The 16,421-nt window shown below is 32.8% G+C and overlaps 1 protein-coding gene across 1 annotated transcript; it reads left to right on the top strand.

The window, feature by feature from the left end:
* The first annotated feature begins 10,549 nt into the window (after positions 1-10,549).
* LOTGIDRAFT_231044 (hypothetical protein) lies at positions 10,550-15,622 on the top strand. The gene is made up of 10 exons (XM_009051592.1): positions 10,550-10,878; positions 11,616-11,774; positions 12,034-12,218; positions 12,476-12,635; positions 12,835-12,946; positions 13,130-13,280; positions 13,420-13,564; positions 13,999-14,164; positions 14,417-14,607; positions 14,776-15,622. The coding sequence occupies exons 1-10, from the start codon at positions 10,569-10,571 to the stop codon at positions 14,814-14,816; spliced, it is 1,620 nt and encodes a 539-aa protein (XP_009049840.1). The 5' UTR covers positions 10,550-10,568; the 3' UTR covers positions 14,817-15,622.
* The last annotated feature ends 799 nt before the right edge of the window (positions 15,623-16,421 follow it).

Genomic DNA, 16,421 nt, shown 5'->3' with positions numbered 1-16,421 from the left:
CTGTGCAAAAAAAGATGTCTTCACTAACTTAGTTAATACAAATGTCGATATTATACAAAATATAATATCAAATTTAAGTAACATATCAAGTACCCAAAATAAGGATACTATACGTCAAAAAATAAATAAGTCTGTTGAAGAAATATGCAATTTATTTACAAATTCAGCGATAACTGCCTTTGGGTTAACAAACATAAAAGGAAAAACCAAATATAAAAAAATAATATGGAAAATAAACCCTGGTTTAATAAAAATTGTAAGCTATACAGAACAAAATTCCATAACGCAATGAAAAAATATTCAAAACATAAAAATATTAACAATAAAGATAGCATGAAAATAGCAAGTAAAGAGTATAAAACTACTCTTAATGCAGCATTCAACACCTTTCAATTTAATGCTGAAAACGAAATAAGAATCAAATCAAGTCATGATCCCAAATCGAAACTACTTGATAGTATTTGTGGAAACACTAAAAATAATAAAGCTGATATCAAAATAGATGAATTATATGATTATTTTAAACAATTGAACAGCTCTGATCAGATAGATGAACACTTTGATACTTCACTTGACTGTGAAAATAACTTCGGTGATATTCTTAATTCACCAATAACTGACTCAGAAATAACGGAAGCTATAAATAACCTTAAATCTATTAGAGCTTGTGGCATCGACAACATATACAATGAATACATAAAATCAAGTATTGGGACATGTCTCCAATTATACAACATACTTTTTAATACGGTACTTGACACAGCGATAATACCAGAAGTCTGGTCAATCGGAACTATACGACCAATTTACAAACACAGGGGTGACCCGAAAAATCCAGATAACTACCGAGCCATTACTTTAATTTCCTGTTTGGGCAAGGTCTTTACCTCTATTTTAAACAAAAGATTGAATGATCTCGCTGAAGAAACAAATTTAATATCCGACTGTCAAGCAGGTTTTCGGAAAGGATATTCCACAACCGATAACATGTTTGTCTTACAATCCCTAATAAATATATAGCTTGCATTTGGGAAGAAACTGTACTGTGTTTTTGTAGATTTAAAAAAAGCATTCGACACTGTGTGGCGAACAGGACTGTGGCAGAAATTACTAAAGTGTAATATTCGTGGTAAAATATTCAATGTTATTTATAACCTATATTATGACACTAAATCGTGCGTCAAAAATAGGGATGATATATCTGGATACTTTTCATGTAACACTGGCGTACGCCAGGGAGAAAACTTATCACCATTTTTATTTGCTATCTTTTTAAATGACATTGAAGACTTTTTCACAAACAATGACGTCCCAGAACTCCATCATATTAATTCATTAAACATAACTAACATTGGTTTATATCTTCGATTATTTTTATTGTTATATGCGGATGATACTGTTATTTTGTCTGAAACGGAAAATGATCTGCAAAAATCTTTAGACAGCCTTGAACTTTACTGTAAAACGTGGAAATTACATATCAATTTAGACAAGACTAAGGTTGTTATTTTCTCCAAGGGAAAAATTAAAAAGAAAAATAAATTTCATATATTTAATAATGAACTAGAGTTTAAGGATTCATATACATATCTATACCTCCTTATCAACTTTAATGGTAAATTCTCCAAAGCAAGACAGCAACTAATAGATCAATCACAAAAGGCCCTGTATGCCTTATACCTAAAAATACGAAATATAGTGCTTCCAATCGATATACAATTAAAATTATTTGATATGCTAATTTCACCTATTCTTTTATATTCAGTAGAAATCTGGGGCTATGAGACTTGCTCGGATATCGAACGAATACACCTTAAATTCTGTAAAAGAATACTTAATCTTAGAACATCCACTCCAAACTTCATGGTTTATGGGGAAATTGGGCGATATCCACTCGATATAACAATAAAAACAAGATTAATAACATACTGGTATAAATTAATAAACTCGAACAAACTATCGACTAAATTATACAATCTAATGTATCAACTTCACATAACAGGAAACAAAGAATTTAAATATTTGAACTTCATTAAAGGGATACTAGAAAATACTGGAATGTCATATGTTTGGTTGAATCAAAACATAATTACAAATACTGTTAATTTGCACTACACTAAAACAGAATCTATGTGATCAATATATTCAACAATGGAACTGTGATGTTTCAAACTCGTCTCGAGGAACATTTTACGCTATATTTAAAACTGAACTTAATATTGAAAAATATCTAATTAAATTGAAACCATTTCACCGAAATATTTTTTGTAAATTTAGAACATCAAATTTAAGATTACCAATTGAAACAGGTCGATGGGTTAAAATTCCCAGAATCGAACGAATATGCCCGTTGTGCAAAAATGAGATCGGAGATGAATTCCATTATCTTTTCAAATGTCCGAACGAAAACATCGTAACTCTAAGGATAAAATATATACCTAAATACTACCATACTAATCCATCTCTATTAATAATGAAGGGATTGATAAGTTTATGCAACTGCAAAGTTTTGATTAACCTGTGCTATTTTTTGTCTAAATTAGAAAAAGAACTAGTCGGTTACAAACCAAATTAATTATAATTTTATACAATTTTATTATATATATTTTATACTATTGCACTTTATTTATTATATTGTATGTATATATATTCTACACTCTGATTTTTGTACATATTCGAATATACATGTTTCATGTAACCTCTTGTTACCCACTCTGTGGGTTTGAGTTGAATAAATAACTTGAACTATTAACTAATTATTGCCCTCTCTTAGTCTCTTTAACTCAACTGATCTCACTGGACCTTGTCACCTTCTGTCATTGGCCAACTGAGTGAGTTTTCAGTGAGTTTCATCACCTGTCCAGTCAGAAACTTGACTTTTACCTAAGTCCTAAGAAGAAGGAAGTATATTTCAACCTCCTTGAAATACTGGATATCTACTTCTTCTTTATTCTTTTTCATCACCAGTTATTTTCTTCTAATAACTTCACAGGTATGTGTGTTTTTGGTATTTTATTGTGTAATTGTCCTTCTGGGAAACTATATTTTGTATGAGAGGTGTATAAATGTAACCATGGTATTTTAAGCAACTGCAGCCATCTTGAATTTTTATGCTTTGGGATCTTTTGTGTTCAATATATTCATAGTCTTTTATTTAATTCCTAAGTGTTATAATTACCTTTTAATTATAATTACATTCACAGGTTTAGTTATAGATAGATATAGTTATAAATATTTCAACAGCTTTATATAAAACCCCATCTTTGGGTTAGTTTTACTTTTATATATTTAATCTTATTTCATCTAGTCCCTGGCATAAGTTTCCCTCATTGCATATTAAGTTTAACATATATTACTAGTATAGAAGTGTAAATAGGTATTGTGCATTTACTGTAATAATAATTCTGTGATAGTTCATTATTAAGATATAGTATTTTATCATTGTATTATATATCAAATTGTATCATATTATTATTACAGGGTATTATTATTAAAGATATGAACTGAGAACATCGTTTTTGATATAACAACTGAACTAGCCCGGCTACATTATAGGTTCGTATCGAATGTTTCATTAGCTATTAGCTTTGTACCTTACGTAAATGTGGTTACTGTGGTTACCACTACAGTAAGGTCTAACACTGTCCTTCTTGACATATCATTCTGTTAACCTTTGCCTGACCTCTGATTCGGTCTAATTTTAACTAGACTGCTAGTAGCACGCATAACTCTTAAGTTCAGGATGCAACTCACTCTATCGCACATAACTCATACGTCAATGATTATAGGGAGATCAAAAGTTCAATTTGCATCCTATAAGAAGCCAAAAAGTAACCCACAGGAATACCACACGCATCTTATACACAATCCATAGGTCGAAAATGAAACTGTTGATTTCGGCACCGTTTGGTGAGTATACCAAATATACAGAATATACAAATTAAAGGTTTCATCTAATAGGCGATATGGTGTGAGGGCCCCTAAAAGGCGACAAGAAATGGACTATGGTCGCGGGAAAACTAAAGAAAAAGTCCCTAAAATATAAAATTACAAACATAAAAAACAGTCGACCTTATACGGTACCGCGAGTTATGCAACCATATTGCGTTCTAACGTTTTCCGGCGTCTGTACCACGCGTGTACACGAACATGTCCAAATTAAACGCAGTGGTAAATGGTGGCGATAATGGCGACACATTCAGTCAAGTAACCTAATTTTGTGATAACTTACTTTTCGTTCATCTCCGAAAATGATTTATAATTATTCACATGCGCGAATTCAGTTATTACCAAATATCACCATGTTTTTATCTGCCGAATTCTCTTATAATCCCAAGCTGTAATCGGAATTCCAAGTGTCGTCAGCTAGAATATATTCCATGGAACAAAGTCACAGGAATATTCCGTGTTAGCAGAAAAATTCCATGGAACACAATCCATAATGTTATGACCCCGTGGCTAGTGCACAGACCCTTGAAGTTGTCAATATTAATACAACATGGGCAATGTGGAGATATTATTGTGTCAATGTATATAAACAAGCGAAGGCTTCTAATGGCATAACAGGTACAAATGTAAACAAAGCTGTTTATTTAATAATAATAATCTTTATTAGTGTGAAAATTAGGCCTGGCCTTTTACAATTTTGCCCTTTTAAGGAACACAACATATAATACAAAAGAAACTAAAAACAACAAAAATAGCAATGTAACTATTAACAGTTCTATACATTTATCATTCATCTGATTATGTTGTTCTATTTTTTCAAGAAAAAAAAGAGTTGTTTTTTAAATTTTGCCAAAATATTGATTTTCTTTAATGATCGAGGTATAGAGCTCAATAAACAACGGCCTTTATATTTCAAGCTATTCTTATACATGTATATGGATTGAATAGGTTTTGGAATTAAGGAATCTCTGGTTAATGGATGCATATGGTGTGTTTTTATATCGAACAATATTTTGAAGATAAACTGGACAATTACGATTTGCGATTTTAAAGAGAAAAGTGCTTTTAATGACTAAATGACGTTTTGGAACTGTAAAAATATTCAATGATGTGGATAAGGTTTCATGGGAAGATGACAGTGGAGAAGGTTTCAGTACTGCATTATTATTAATAAGCCTGAAAGCCAATTTTTGAAATCTATTAATGGGTGCTTAAGAATAATTATTACAAGTATCACAAATGGTGAAGCAGTAATCAATGTGGGACTGAAAATGAGCGATAAATAATTTAATAAGGTTTGAAGGAAGGAGAGGTTTAATCTTGCGCATTTGAAATAATTTCTGATTTAAATTTTACTATTATAATTCACAGGTTTATTCTAATTAAAATTTTGATCCAAAATAACACCCAATAATTCAAATTCTGTGACATTTTGAATTTGAGAATTCTATAGTTGTAACGAAAGATAATTTCCTAGAATTTCTAATTGACAATTTGAGCCAATTAACATAGTCTTAGTTTTCGATTAATTTATAACCATAGAATTATCATGACACATTGAACGATGGATTTTATTAGTTTCTGATTGAAGAACCGAGTTTAAAGAGAAAATATCTAAAAAGCCAGAAAATTATTCGAAAACTTATAGAATTTTAATATTTGTTAAAGAATATTATGATTTACCATGTCAAGCTTTACGAAAATAGAAAAATATTAATCCAGTAAGCATGCTATTATTGATATAGATATTTTCCGTTATATTGGTGAGTGCTGTGTGGCAGGAACTAATTGATCTAAAGCCAGATTGAATTTTGAATATAATAGGTTATGAGTAGTTAAATAGTTGTTGATATGGAAATGAAAATATTTTTTTAAGTGGTTTAGAGACAGCTTGTAGAATTGATATAGGTCTGTAATTGCTTGCCAAACTTTACCAGATTTTTTGACAATACTTCGCCAGCTTCAAGATATCTGTTTTTAGTTAGTGAAATACTTGTTTGGTGTTTTTGGACGAAGGACCTCTTTCTTACTTACGACTCCTGTGTACTTTTATTGGAAATCAATCAAGTCGCCAAGGAGCACTTTTCTCTTGTTTTGGAAAATAGCCAACTTCCATGAGCACAATTAAACTGTAGTCCCCGCACAAAAAGGTAAGTAAATGGACTACAGACAACAAGGGGTTTACTATGCCCCTTTACAAAGTCTTCGTTATACGTTAACGTTATAATTAATTAAATTAAAATATATACTTTTTTTGTCATTTAAAATATACATACATATAAATTAACAAAAAGCAAAACATTTATACATATAGGATAATTCTTTGAATTTTTTTTTCATATTTAATATGCAAATTTTAACGTGCGGGACTGCAGTGTAGTGGCGTTATGCCATTGGAAGCCTTCTCTGTTTATACGCTCACATGAAATGGGGGTGCATATTGTCGCCACCCTGTCCGCCCACAATTGCTCGTAAACACTCTACAAGGCACAATTCTTGATTGATTTCGACGAAACTTGGTATGGTTGTTTGTAATTACCCAAAGGATGAACCCTATTGAAAATCAGAAATATCGAAAAATATTTAGTATGAGTCATTGCCCTTGTTCTTAAAATACTCGTAAACACTCAAGAAGGAGCAATTCTTACGGATTTTGATGAAACTTGGTGTGGGTGTTTGTTATCACCCAAGAATGAACCCTATTTAAAATCAAAGATAGCTTACCAGGCAGGGTAATATACGTCCACTGGCACCTTTGATTTTAAATAAAAATATTTGGCATTACAGTAACAATTACCAGTATGAAATATTTAACCTCAGATATACACTTCTTTTGAACTTTTTGAGGCGATACTGAATAATATTACATAGTTTAATCAAATCTGTCAAGAAGTGGGCCTTCTAGAATGTTTACAGGCTAAAACTTGAACGCGTTTTTTAAGAACAGGGGCAATAATAGGTTTATCTTTGGGTGATTACATACACTCACACCAAGTTTCGTCAAAATCCATCAAGAATTCTGCCTTCTAGAGTGTTTACGTGCTACAAATTGAACCCATTATTAAGAACAAGGGCAATAACTCATACCAATTATTTTTCGATTTTTCTGATTTTCATCTTTGGGTGATTACTAACACTCATACCAAGTTTCATCTATATCCGCCAAGTTTTGTGTCTTCTAGAGTGTTTACAAGCTAAAATTGAACATGTTTTCAAGAACAAGGGCAATAACTAATTATTTTTTGTTCAAAAGAAGTGTATGTCTGAAGGTTGAATATTTCATACTGGTAATTTTATTTGTACTGCCAAATATGTACAGAGATGGATCCATATGTTGGAACTATTATTACAATAATATGATACTTGCACAAAAAAACATGTTTGACATATTTCAAGTAAAAGTAGACATAATAGCAGCTTCACTACTGAACTTCTTGTTTACTCCTGCTAAGACTACCAACTTGCTTGCTCTTACTTATTCATTGTTAACTAAATGTTTGTAACCATTGTGTTAAATAAAACCTTTTAAAACTAACTTTTGAAACGGATGTTGACATTTTGAAACGGAAGTATGAATATTCATATCTGAGCAAGAAATGATGAACAACAAACGGCATGACCTAGAGGAAATTTTGGCTAGTCACCTACAGAACCTCAAATTTCAAAACTCAACTCCCTGCTAAATCTGCTTAGCAATCCCTTTTAAAATACAAACAAAAATCACTAATAATGAAGCTATTTGATATTTGACATGGCTTATCCACCCAAACTGGACGAGGCCTATGTATACATTATTACTGATCGTAACAATATTCTTATGTTGTTTCAATGATTTTTAGCAATAAATTACTCTTACGTTTTACTTATCTTATTTTGTCAGTCAAAAAAAACATTGTTCTTTGAAGGAATATTCATGAAATATTATTAAAGATAAATAAGAAGAAAAGTTACCACTGGGTATCCATACAACGTGTGTTTCTCAACTTATTTATAGATCAAACATTGTACATGAAAATAAGTGACGCATTTTGCAGCCGTTGTCGAGCTTGTTGCTCATGAAATATGGGTAAAGGTGAGGGATTCATAAAGAAAATCGAAACAAACCAATTTTAATTACTTTATAGAATATCCGAGGAAACATCTAGCCTAAGACATAAGAATAACACAAAATCCATATTTTAATTCTAACCAATTCCTTATATGCACGAATATAGGATTATAGGCTACATCACTGTACAATATTCCGTCGCAGCAGCAGCGCAGTAAGAACACTTTGTGTGACGGGGCCATAACCTATCACTTGATTCAAATATAATTGGATATTTGGAAGATGTAATCTCTGAACAGCTGCTGTACTGCTATCTATTACATAATGAAGTGCGCGTTAAAGTTAACTAGGCCTACAGATTAGCAAAAAAAGCCACTTGGGCCATTCCCAACATATTGTAATGTCTTATACTGAAGACAGATTATCAAGAATCATTATTTGAAATGTTTTCAAATATGATGTTAATTTGTGATTATCACCAATTTCTTATACTTTGTATTTTACATTTTGTTTTATCATGCGTTGTTGTTTTTTTTTGTAATACAAGTCTTTAAATTATACGAATATGCCAATATTGTGAGTTTATTTCAAAAGTTAAAAAAACAATACTTACATTACATTAATGTCTTACAAAATTTTTCCACGAGCTCTTTATTATTATTTTCGTTATAGGCTATATGGGCGCATCCATCTTTGTTTAGTTCAATTTTTAACCTCAACTGTTTAAAGAGAAACGAAATAAATTCAGAATTCTTTAAGGGGCCCTCACACCTTCACAAGTAAATCCTAAGTATGGCTGAGAATAAAATAACGGTCAATATTCCGTCGCAGTAGCAGCGCAGTAAGAACGCTTTTCCGGTGTGACGTGGACATAAGCTATCACTTGATACAATTATAATTGGATGTTTGGAAGATGTAATCTCTGAACAGCTGCTGCTGTCTATTACTTAATAAAGTGCGAGTTAAAGTTGACAACAGATTAGCAAGAAAAGCAACATTCGTCATTCCGAACACATTTACTGTTCCTTCAATCACTGGGACTCACAAAATAAAAGGTACGTACGAACCGCTGGGTTATCGGGTGGTCCATACTTTTTTTTACCTCATACATAGGTCTATAGGAGGACATCTTTTCACCAAAATCACAGTTTTATAGGATGAAATACTCTATAGAAGCCTATAAACAGTATTAAAATTCCAAGCCCAAAACACTGCCACCATTTTCAGAACAAACGCTTTTATCAAGAATTGTATCTGAAAATGTCGAACTCTGTGGGATATCAGTAAGTAAAATACTAATGCAGAAGTCATGTGAAGCAAATATTTAGAAAAAAGATATAACAAAATTTTTGATTAAGCTATAACATGATATCGAAAATTCCCTTTGGTCTGTTTGATGTATAAACGGGTGGGTGGCGGTTAGGTGTGATATAACTAGGGTTAAATCAAAGTTATAACATCATATACTCTGTAAATGTAGAGAGACCTAAGTTTTTCCACAGCTGACATTTTACCCCAATCCTCTGCACGTTTACCAACAAACATAACTAAATTTTTATTGTTCGGTTGTAATCTGAGCAAGATTCTCAATACTTTTTCACAAGGAAATCTTCATCACATTTCGTACTTCATGGTTCGCCATTTTTTGGGAGTTGATTTGGGTCTTGAATATGCAAATAGTCTTCAGAAGTACTATAAATAAAAGTGAAAAGTCAAGTTTGAGGTATATTTGAAGGATATCGCGATTGCGATTTGGTACAATTCTGGTACTTTTGAAGACTATATACTTATATTCAAGGTCCAAATCAACCACAGAAAATGGTGATCCATGGCCTTTAAGGTAAAAATTGGGATGCAGAGGGGATTTGAAATGTCTTGGAGAAAGAGTATGTAGCTTGATTTCAGGTCTTATTAATAAAAGTAATAACTCTAAAGCCTAATGAACTTTCCTGGAAAATAGAAGCTATTTTAGTTTGTTAACATCGAACATGTACAGTCTTTTAATTGAAAATTTAATAATACAGAAAAATTAAAAGATCGAGGTGTATCTATTTTAATTTAATCAGGAACATATTGTTAATAAACCATGATCCGATTATAAACAGCGTTTTTATATGTGAAAATCTCACCAAATTCTGAGGTAAACATGTTTGTTTGTTAACCTGATAGATTTACTTTAGCTAATTATGAACATTTTGGTGGGATGTGGACGATGGTGAAGGTTGTGTTTTAACGTGTATATTTAGTGACAATGGTAGAAGGCAAGGAAGTGTGTTGTAACATGGATTATATATCATTTTAACGACATAATGATTTATAGAGAATGGAAAAAACGAGATTCAAATATTTAATTGAAACGATACCGAACTTATTTCATGGATTTTCTGGTTTATTTCAGTTGAACGTACTTGTCTTTGGATTCCTATTATTTTCTAACCGTATATACTCAGTGGACGTTTCATACTTATCTGTGGATGGACATTGCGATCAGTTGTTATTTCTCATGGATTTGTGGAGGATCTGAGGGTATTTAAAATGATCCAAGACTGTATTGATAATACTATTGAGCACCATGACATATTTTTCTCCTGTGATACGTACACTTGTAACTGTGATGATATTGTTTCCAACATTGGATTCTATAATGTTGCTCAGACCGTTCTTGAAACGCAGAATGACGGTAGAAGTTCCAGAACACAATTTCTGGCCGTTTCTACCGATAGTTTCACCATTTAAAAATAACAAAACATATTATGATCTACCAAGACATAATTTCTGGCCATTTATTCCAATTGTTCCACCTATCCGTCCTGAAGGTGAACCGTTACCAACTCCTCCAACTCCATCAATACCATGGGTTCCTCCTACTCATAAGCCTACAGGTAAAGTAGAATATTGTTATATTGACGTAACACGAAACGATGAAAATGTGTTCATTACCATATTGAAATGTTCAACATCGTGACTTATAGCTTTGCTGGGGAATAATTTAAGAACGTCGACATGTCATAAAAATGTCCTATGGAATAGAAATGCTTTATAGATGCTGATCTAATCATTTACAACAATGTTAAAAATACCCATTTTCAGAAAATGACAAATGTTTCGATGCAAATATGAAAATAATGCAAATAAGGTTGATCTTAAATCATTTTCTTCCAACATTGCTACAGAACCAGTCTTCGAAATCATTTCAAAAAGTTTACATTAAAAGGATATTCTGTATCCAGAATATTGTAAAACGCAGTTTTTTTAGTACAGTCATTTAGTACAGTAAGACAAACATTGAAAGAATGTGTTACTTAAACAGCTTTAAGACTTTAGCACAGTTTTCATGATGTTGAAAAGACCATGTTTCTTTGTATCACTATGGACATTAGAAACATTAAATAAAACGTTATTATCTCACGACATACAACTCAAACAAAACTTGTTAAGATGTCGTTTTAACAGAAATGTCAAGAAAGGTTCACCAAATGTCTATAGAAAGGTTGACACTGTGTTTGTCAGCTAACCCCGAATTCGATATACGAGATAAGATTGTACTATTCTATTGCAGTATCCATTTATTGATAGGTAGACACAAATAGGAATGTTATAATAAATCATATTGTTTTAGATTATAATTATGACGAAGTTCTCCAGAAGTCTATTTTATTTTACGAAGCCCAGAGGTCTGGCAGGTTACCAGCTATAAGGAATATAGCTTGGCGTGGAGATTCGGCTTTACAGGACCAAGGCATATTTGGTGAAGATCTATCGGGTGGTTGGTACGATGGTAAGATATAATCCTCCTCATGTTAGTGCCTCAATGAAGTTAGTTATCCGACACCCCATTTCAACACATATCACAAACATCACGTGTGCAGACCACATCATTAAGTAGAAAGAACAACAATTATAGTTTGTTCATAAAGTATAAATCGCGTCAAGAAATATCCTTTACCTATTACTATCTTCAAAAAGTGGAAAAAACTTGAACCTGATTTCGGCAATAGTGGTAATTTGTTGGAAAACTGATTCTTTGTTTGTTTCAGCTGGTGATTGCGTCAAATTCGGGTTTCCAATGGCAGCATCTACCACTTTGTTGCTTTGGGGATTCATTGAATTTTACGATGGATATGAATATGCAGGATTAGTCAATGAAATGTATGACTGTGTTCAGTGGCCACTAACGTACTTTATGAAAGCCCATCCAACTAAATTTGAATTCTATGCTCAGGTAGATAACAATCAAACTAAGTCATTTCTACAATTAAAAAATTGTTTGCCATAAACGAGAAATCCAAATTCGATGCCGCAGTCCGACATAATAGTCCTATACAGTGAACCAAACATAAGACGAACATATCAGGTGAAACCAACATATTTTCATAATCAAAACCGACATTTCAATTCAAATGGTGGATGTTCACACTAATAACATTTTTTAAGATGAACTGGTAATGCAGAAATTTTATATTTGATACTTTTTTTTAGGTAGGTGATCCCTTTATTGACCATGACTATTGGGGTCGTCCAGAGGATATGACTATGTATCGTCCAGCATATCGACTATCTCCAGAAAGACCTGGAAGTGACGTCATTGGTGAAACAGCGGCCGCTTTGGCAGCAGGTTCAATTGTTTTTAGAACAAGAGGTATGTTTATACATTATTTACATAATGTTTCCATAGTAATTAATTAAAATGAATAAAATTCTATATACTCTCCAGTCATTCTGTGGTAAAAGTTCATATAAGCAAACATCATTGAGCTATGTAATTTAAACAAGCAATATGTCCCCTATATCAGAATTGCTGTTATGTATACATTCTGTTATTCCACAACTCTTTGTAGACCCAGCCTTGGCCGGGGAGATGTTAAGGCATTCAGAAGAATTATTTGAGTTTGCGCAGAATTACCAGGGTTTATACAGCGAATCCATTCCATCTGTTAAAGAGTTCTACCCGTGAGTCACTGTTATTCATTGTAATATCTAAATCAATGCTGAAACCGTGTTTATAACAAGACTTTAATCATATACAATTTGTTTCAAACAGGTCAATATTAGATTTTGGCGCAATTTTAGACGTAACATCATCTATAGATATTTTACCTCTTGTACTCTTAAAACTGTTTATTAATTCTGCAGCTCAAGTCAGTTTCAAGATGAATTATGTTGGGCAGCAGCTTGGTTATACAGAGCTACGGGAAAATTTACCTACTTAGATACTGCTGAACAATATTATGTTTCTAAGCATTCATGGGCTTTTAATTGGGAAGACAAAACAGATGCTACGAGCGTAAGTGTTCTATCTAAATAAACCGTGTCTCATCTATAGTGCGAACAAAACCTTTTCATTGTGTATGTATTTATTTTTGTTCCACTCCCAACTGTTACTTATGATTATCATTTCTAATTTTTATAATTTCCATTTCCAGTTAATGTTATTTATGTTGACTAAAAAGGAGAAATATAGAGATGATATTGAGAGATCGCTTAGGGATTGGCTTCCAGGAGGCACTGTGCCGTACACTCCTAAAGGTCTTGTTTTTAGGGCAAAATGGGGATCTTTAAGATTTGCCGGTACGTATATCATTCATCTCATGATGGGGTATCCTAAGGCACAAGTTGAATTCTTAATACTCCTCATAACTTATAATGATAAATTATCTAATTATTAGGTTTAAAAGTCAATACCACTTAATCTCATCTCTCTATGGCGTTTGTTTCCGACTTAAATAAATAAATGAAACTGTTTAAGTGACGACATCGACACTATTCAATATGAATGTATTTTGGTGTTTGATGTGTGCTCGAGTTTATTAAAACAATTGTAGTTTGTAGACTGGCGGTCGGTTAAGAGCTGTCTGTCATTGTTTGCGTTGGTTAACTTGCTCGGAAAAAACTTAATCTGATGTCAATGTCGTCAGATGATCTGTAAAAACTGCTAATTAAATATCAGACATCATGTCCAATCTATGAAGGAGGAATGAACCAATCAGTCGTATTTTTTCTAGGTAATGTAGCATTCCTGGCTCTTGTAGCAGCTAACGCAGATATAAACCCATCTATGTACAGAAGATGGGCTAAACAACAGATCCATTATATATTAGGAGATACTGGTAGAAGTTATGTTGTAGGCTTCGGAAATAATCCCCCAACTCGGCCTCATCACGCTTCTAGGTATTGATGAACTTGATTATTTACGTGTTGCTTCCTTTAAAAAATGCTTAATTCTTAAGGTAAACCTTAGACCTTAAATGTGTCCTTCCATTCAGCCACCCTAATCTATGGTTTGGGGATTAGTGTATTGGTGTGTTGTGTTGTTTTTGAAAGTGGAGAAAAGAGCTTCTTGTCCTTTGACATCGGTATCTGTAGCTCGTGCCACATCAATGATCGCATTTTGAAAAACTTTGCAACATTTTCTCATTTCAGTTCGTGTAACTCACCACCATTGCCTTGTACGTGGGATGATTTCTCTAAATCAACACCTAATAGTCATATACTATATGGAGCTGTCGTAGGGGGGCCAGATAAATTCGACCATTTCGTTGATGATAGAGAAGATTTTATTCAGAACGAAGTCGCCTGTGATTATAATGCTGGTTTCCAGTCGGCTTTAGCAGGTGAGATTTTTGCTATGATCTGACCTAATCTGATATGTATCAACTCGTATTTTGATAGTTTCTGGTAGAATCACAGCTACTGCAACACTTTAATTTTCACAGGTCAGAATGTGTTTTTCAGAGTAAGTTCCCAAACCGCATTCAAACCTGTAAATATATTCTTTTCAGGTCTAAATCAACAGAAATATAGACAAGTAAACCTTATTTGAAGAAAATTAAGCTTTCAAGATGCTTTGCTTTTTACACCTTTTAAGATACTTTGCTTTTAACAGTTTTAAGATATCTTGCTTTTTGAACGCGTTTCGACACACCCAAACAATCCAATGGACACACATCAAATTCTAAAAAAAACCGATTCTTGTTGTCTTTTTACAGCTTCTAATTGATGTTTTATAATGTGTATCGACTAGGGCAGCTTCAGTAACATTGATGATGATTGCCCTGCAAAAACATCCATCGTTGTAATATCAGGTTGTAAGAGTCAGCAAGTTTCATTCGGCAGTTCTCAGCAGTAAAACTGAATCTATATATTCTGCTCGCCAGTTTCCGTAAAGCTCAATCTACGAATCTATGAAAGCTCAATCTATGACTGGAAGTTTCCGTTGGGTACTCTGGGGCAAGCTTGTTTCTTCCTATATTTCGCCACTAAATCTGTGGCGTAAATATATTCCATAGCTTCGGGAGATTATTCTTACATTTATTAATGCATTTGATGCTAGATTTGAATTATCTGTTAACTATTTATGCATTTCAACTTCATTATGAATCTTTCGAAGTTTTTGTTTTTATTGGCTTTTTATATACAAACAGCCAATTATGTTTGAACTACCAGAATCACTTGACAATTTGCAAATAGTTTCCACAAACATTGGCTGCCAATAAATACAGTGATATGATGCAAAGCGCTAGTGGAACGGTCGACTGTTTGAGCAATACGTTAGACTCCCATTTGCGATGTTGAATTTGAGATTTATAACGTTATATGTAAAACTATAAAAATAAATCTTTTTTCTGTTGATATTTTTTGTATTCAATTATCAAAGACGATACACTCTTAGTGTGAACTTTTTTAGATGCTAAAAATACAGACAATTTTGAGGGTTTTTTGAGGCAGAAATTATATCCGGAATATAGCCAGCTAAATTTTGGATTCAAGTATAGGAGCAATTATCACATAATTTGGAAAAGGTCGTCGTAATTAGAAACCAGATACTAACTTTAGTTTGATCCGATGTATATTTTATTGAATATTACTGTTAAACAGTTTTAACTATGTATACTGTTATGTAATGAGCTATATATATCAGTGATGTTACAAGCTAAACTTTTCTACAATTGTTACAGATTTGTAAACTTTGGTTTTCTATTTTCTCATCATCACCATAAAGATAAATTTTCACAATTTGAGAGTTTGTGCCAAAACACTAATCCTAACCGTCGGCCAGGTTTCATCTTTCACCCCCCCCAAATACCTTGCCCTTGCCAGACTATATGAGTATCTCCTTGAAGGGAGAATTTTTCGAACTGTACGTCAAAGCTTTTCAGTTGCTCAGTTGGATTGTCTTCTGCTAGGCGATTAGGTGCCGTGGGTTCGAATTCTCTCCAAGGTAACAAAATTCTGATGCCTGTGTGAGTCGACCCGATGTCGTCTTTCACCCCCTAATACCTAACCCAAAAGATTAAACTTTCCTTCATATTATCACGACTCACAAACATGATCTATGATTTTGAATTTTACCTTGGAAATGAGGAATAATCACCAAGGTTGAGTTTTATCTTATCATGAGAAGTATAAAATGGTTTATCTTTGAATT

This window comes from Lottia gigantea (genome assembly GCF_000327385.1).
Source record: "Lottia gigantea unplaced genomic scaffold LOTGIsca_17, whole genome shotgun sequence".
In the NCBI taxonomy this organism is placed as follows: domain Eukaryota; kingdom Metazoa; phylum Mollusca; class Gastropoda; family Lottiidae; genus Lottia; species Lottia gigantea.
This window is presented reverse-complemented; position numbering and strand designations above follow the sequence as displayed.

Bases quoted from the DNA above. Each gene is read 5' to 3' on its own strand.
- LOTGIDRAFT_231044 (XM_009051592.1), top strand. From the start codon at position 10,569: ATGACATATTTTTCTCCTGTGATACGTACACTTGTAACTGTGATGATA. The intron at 12,219-12,475 runs GTAGATAACAAT...ACTTTTTTTTAG, and splicing joins AATTTGAATTCTATGCTCAG to GTAGGTGATCCCTTTATTGA. The intron at 14,165-14,416 runs GTATTGATGAAC...TTCTCATTTCAG, and splicing joins CGGCCTCATCACGCTTCTAG to TTCGTGTAACTCACCACCAT.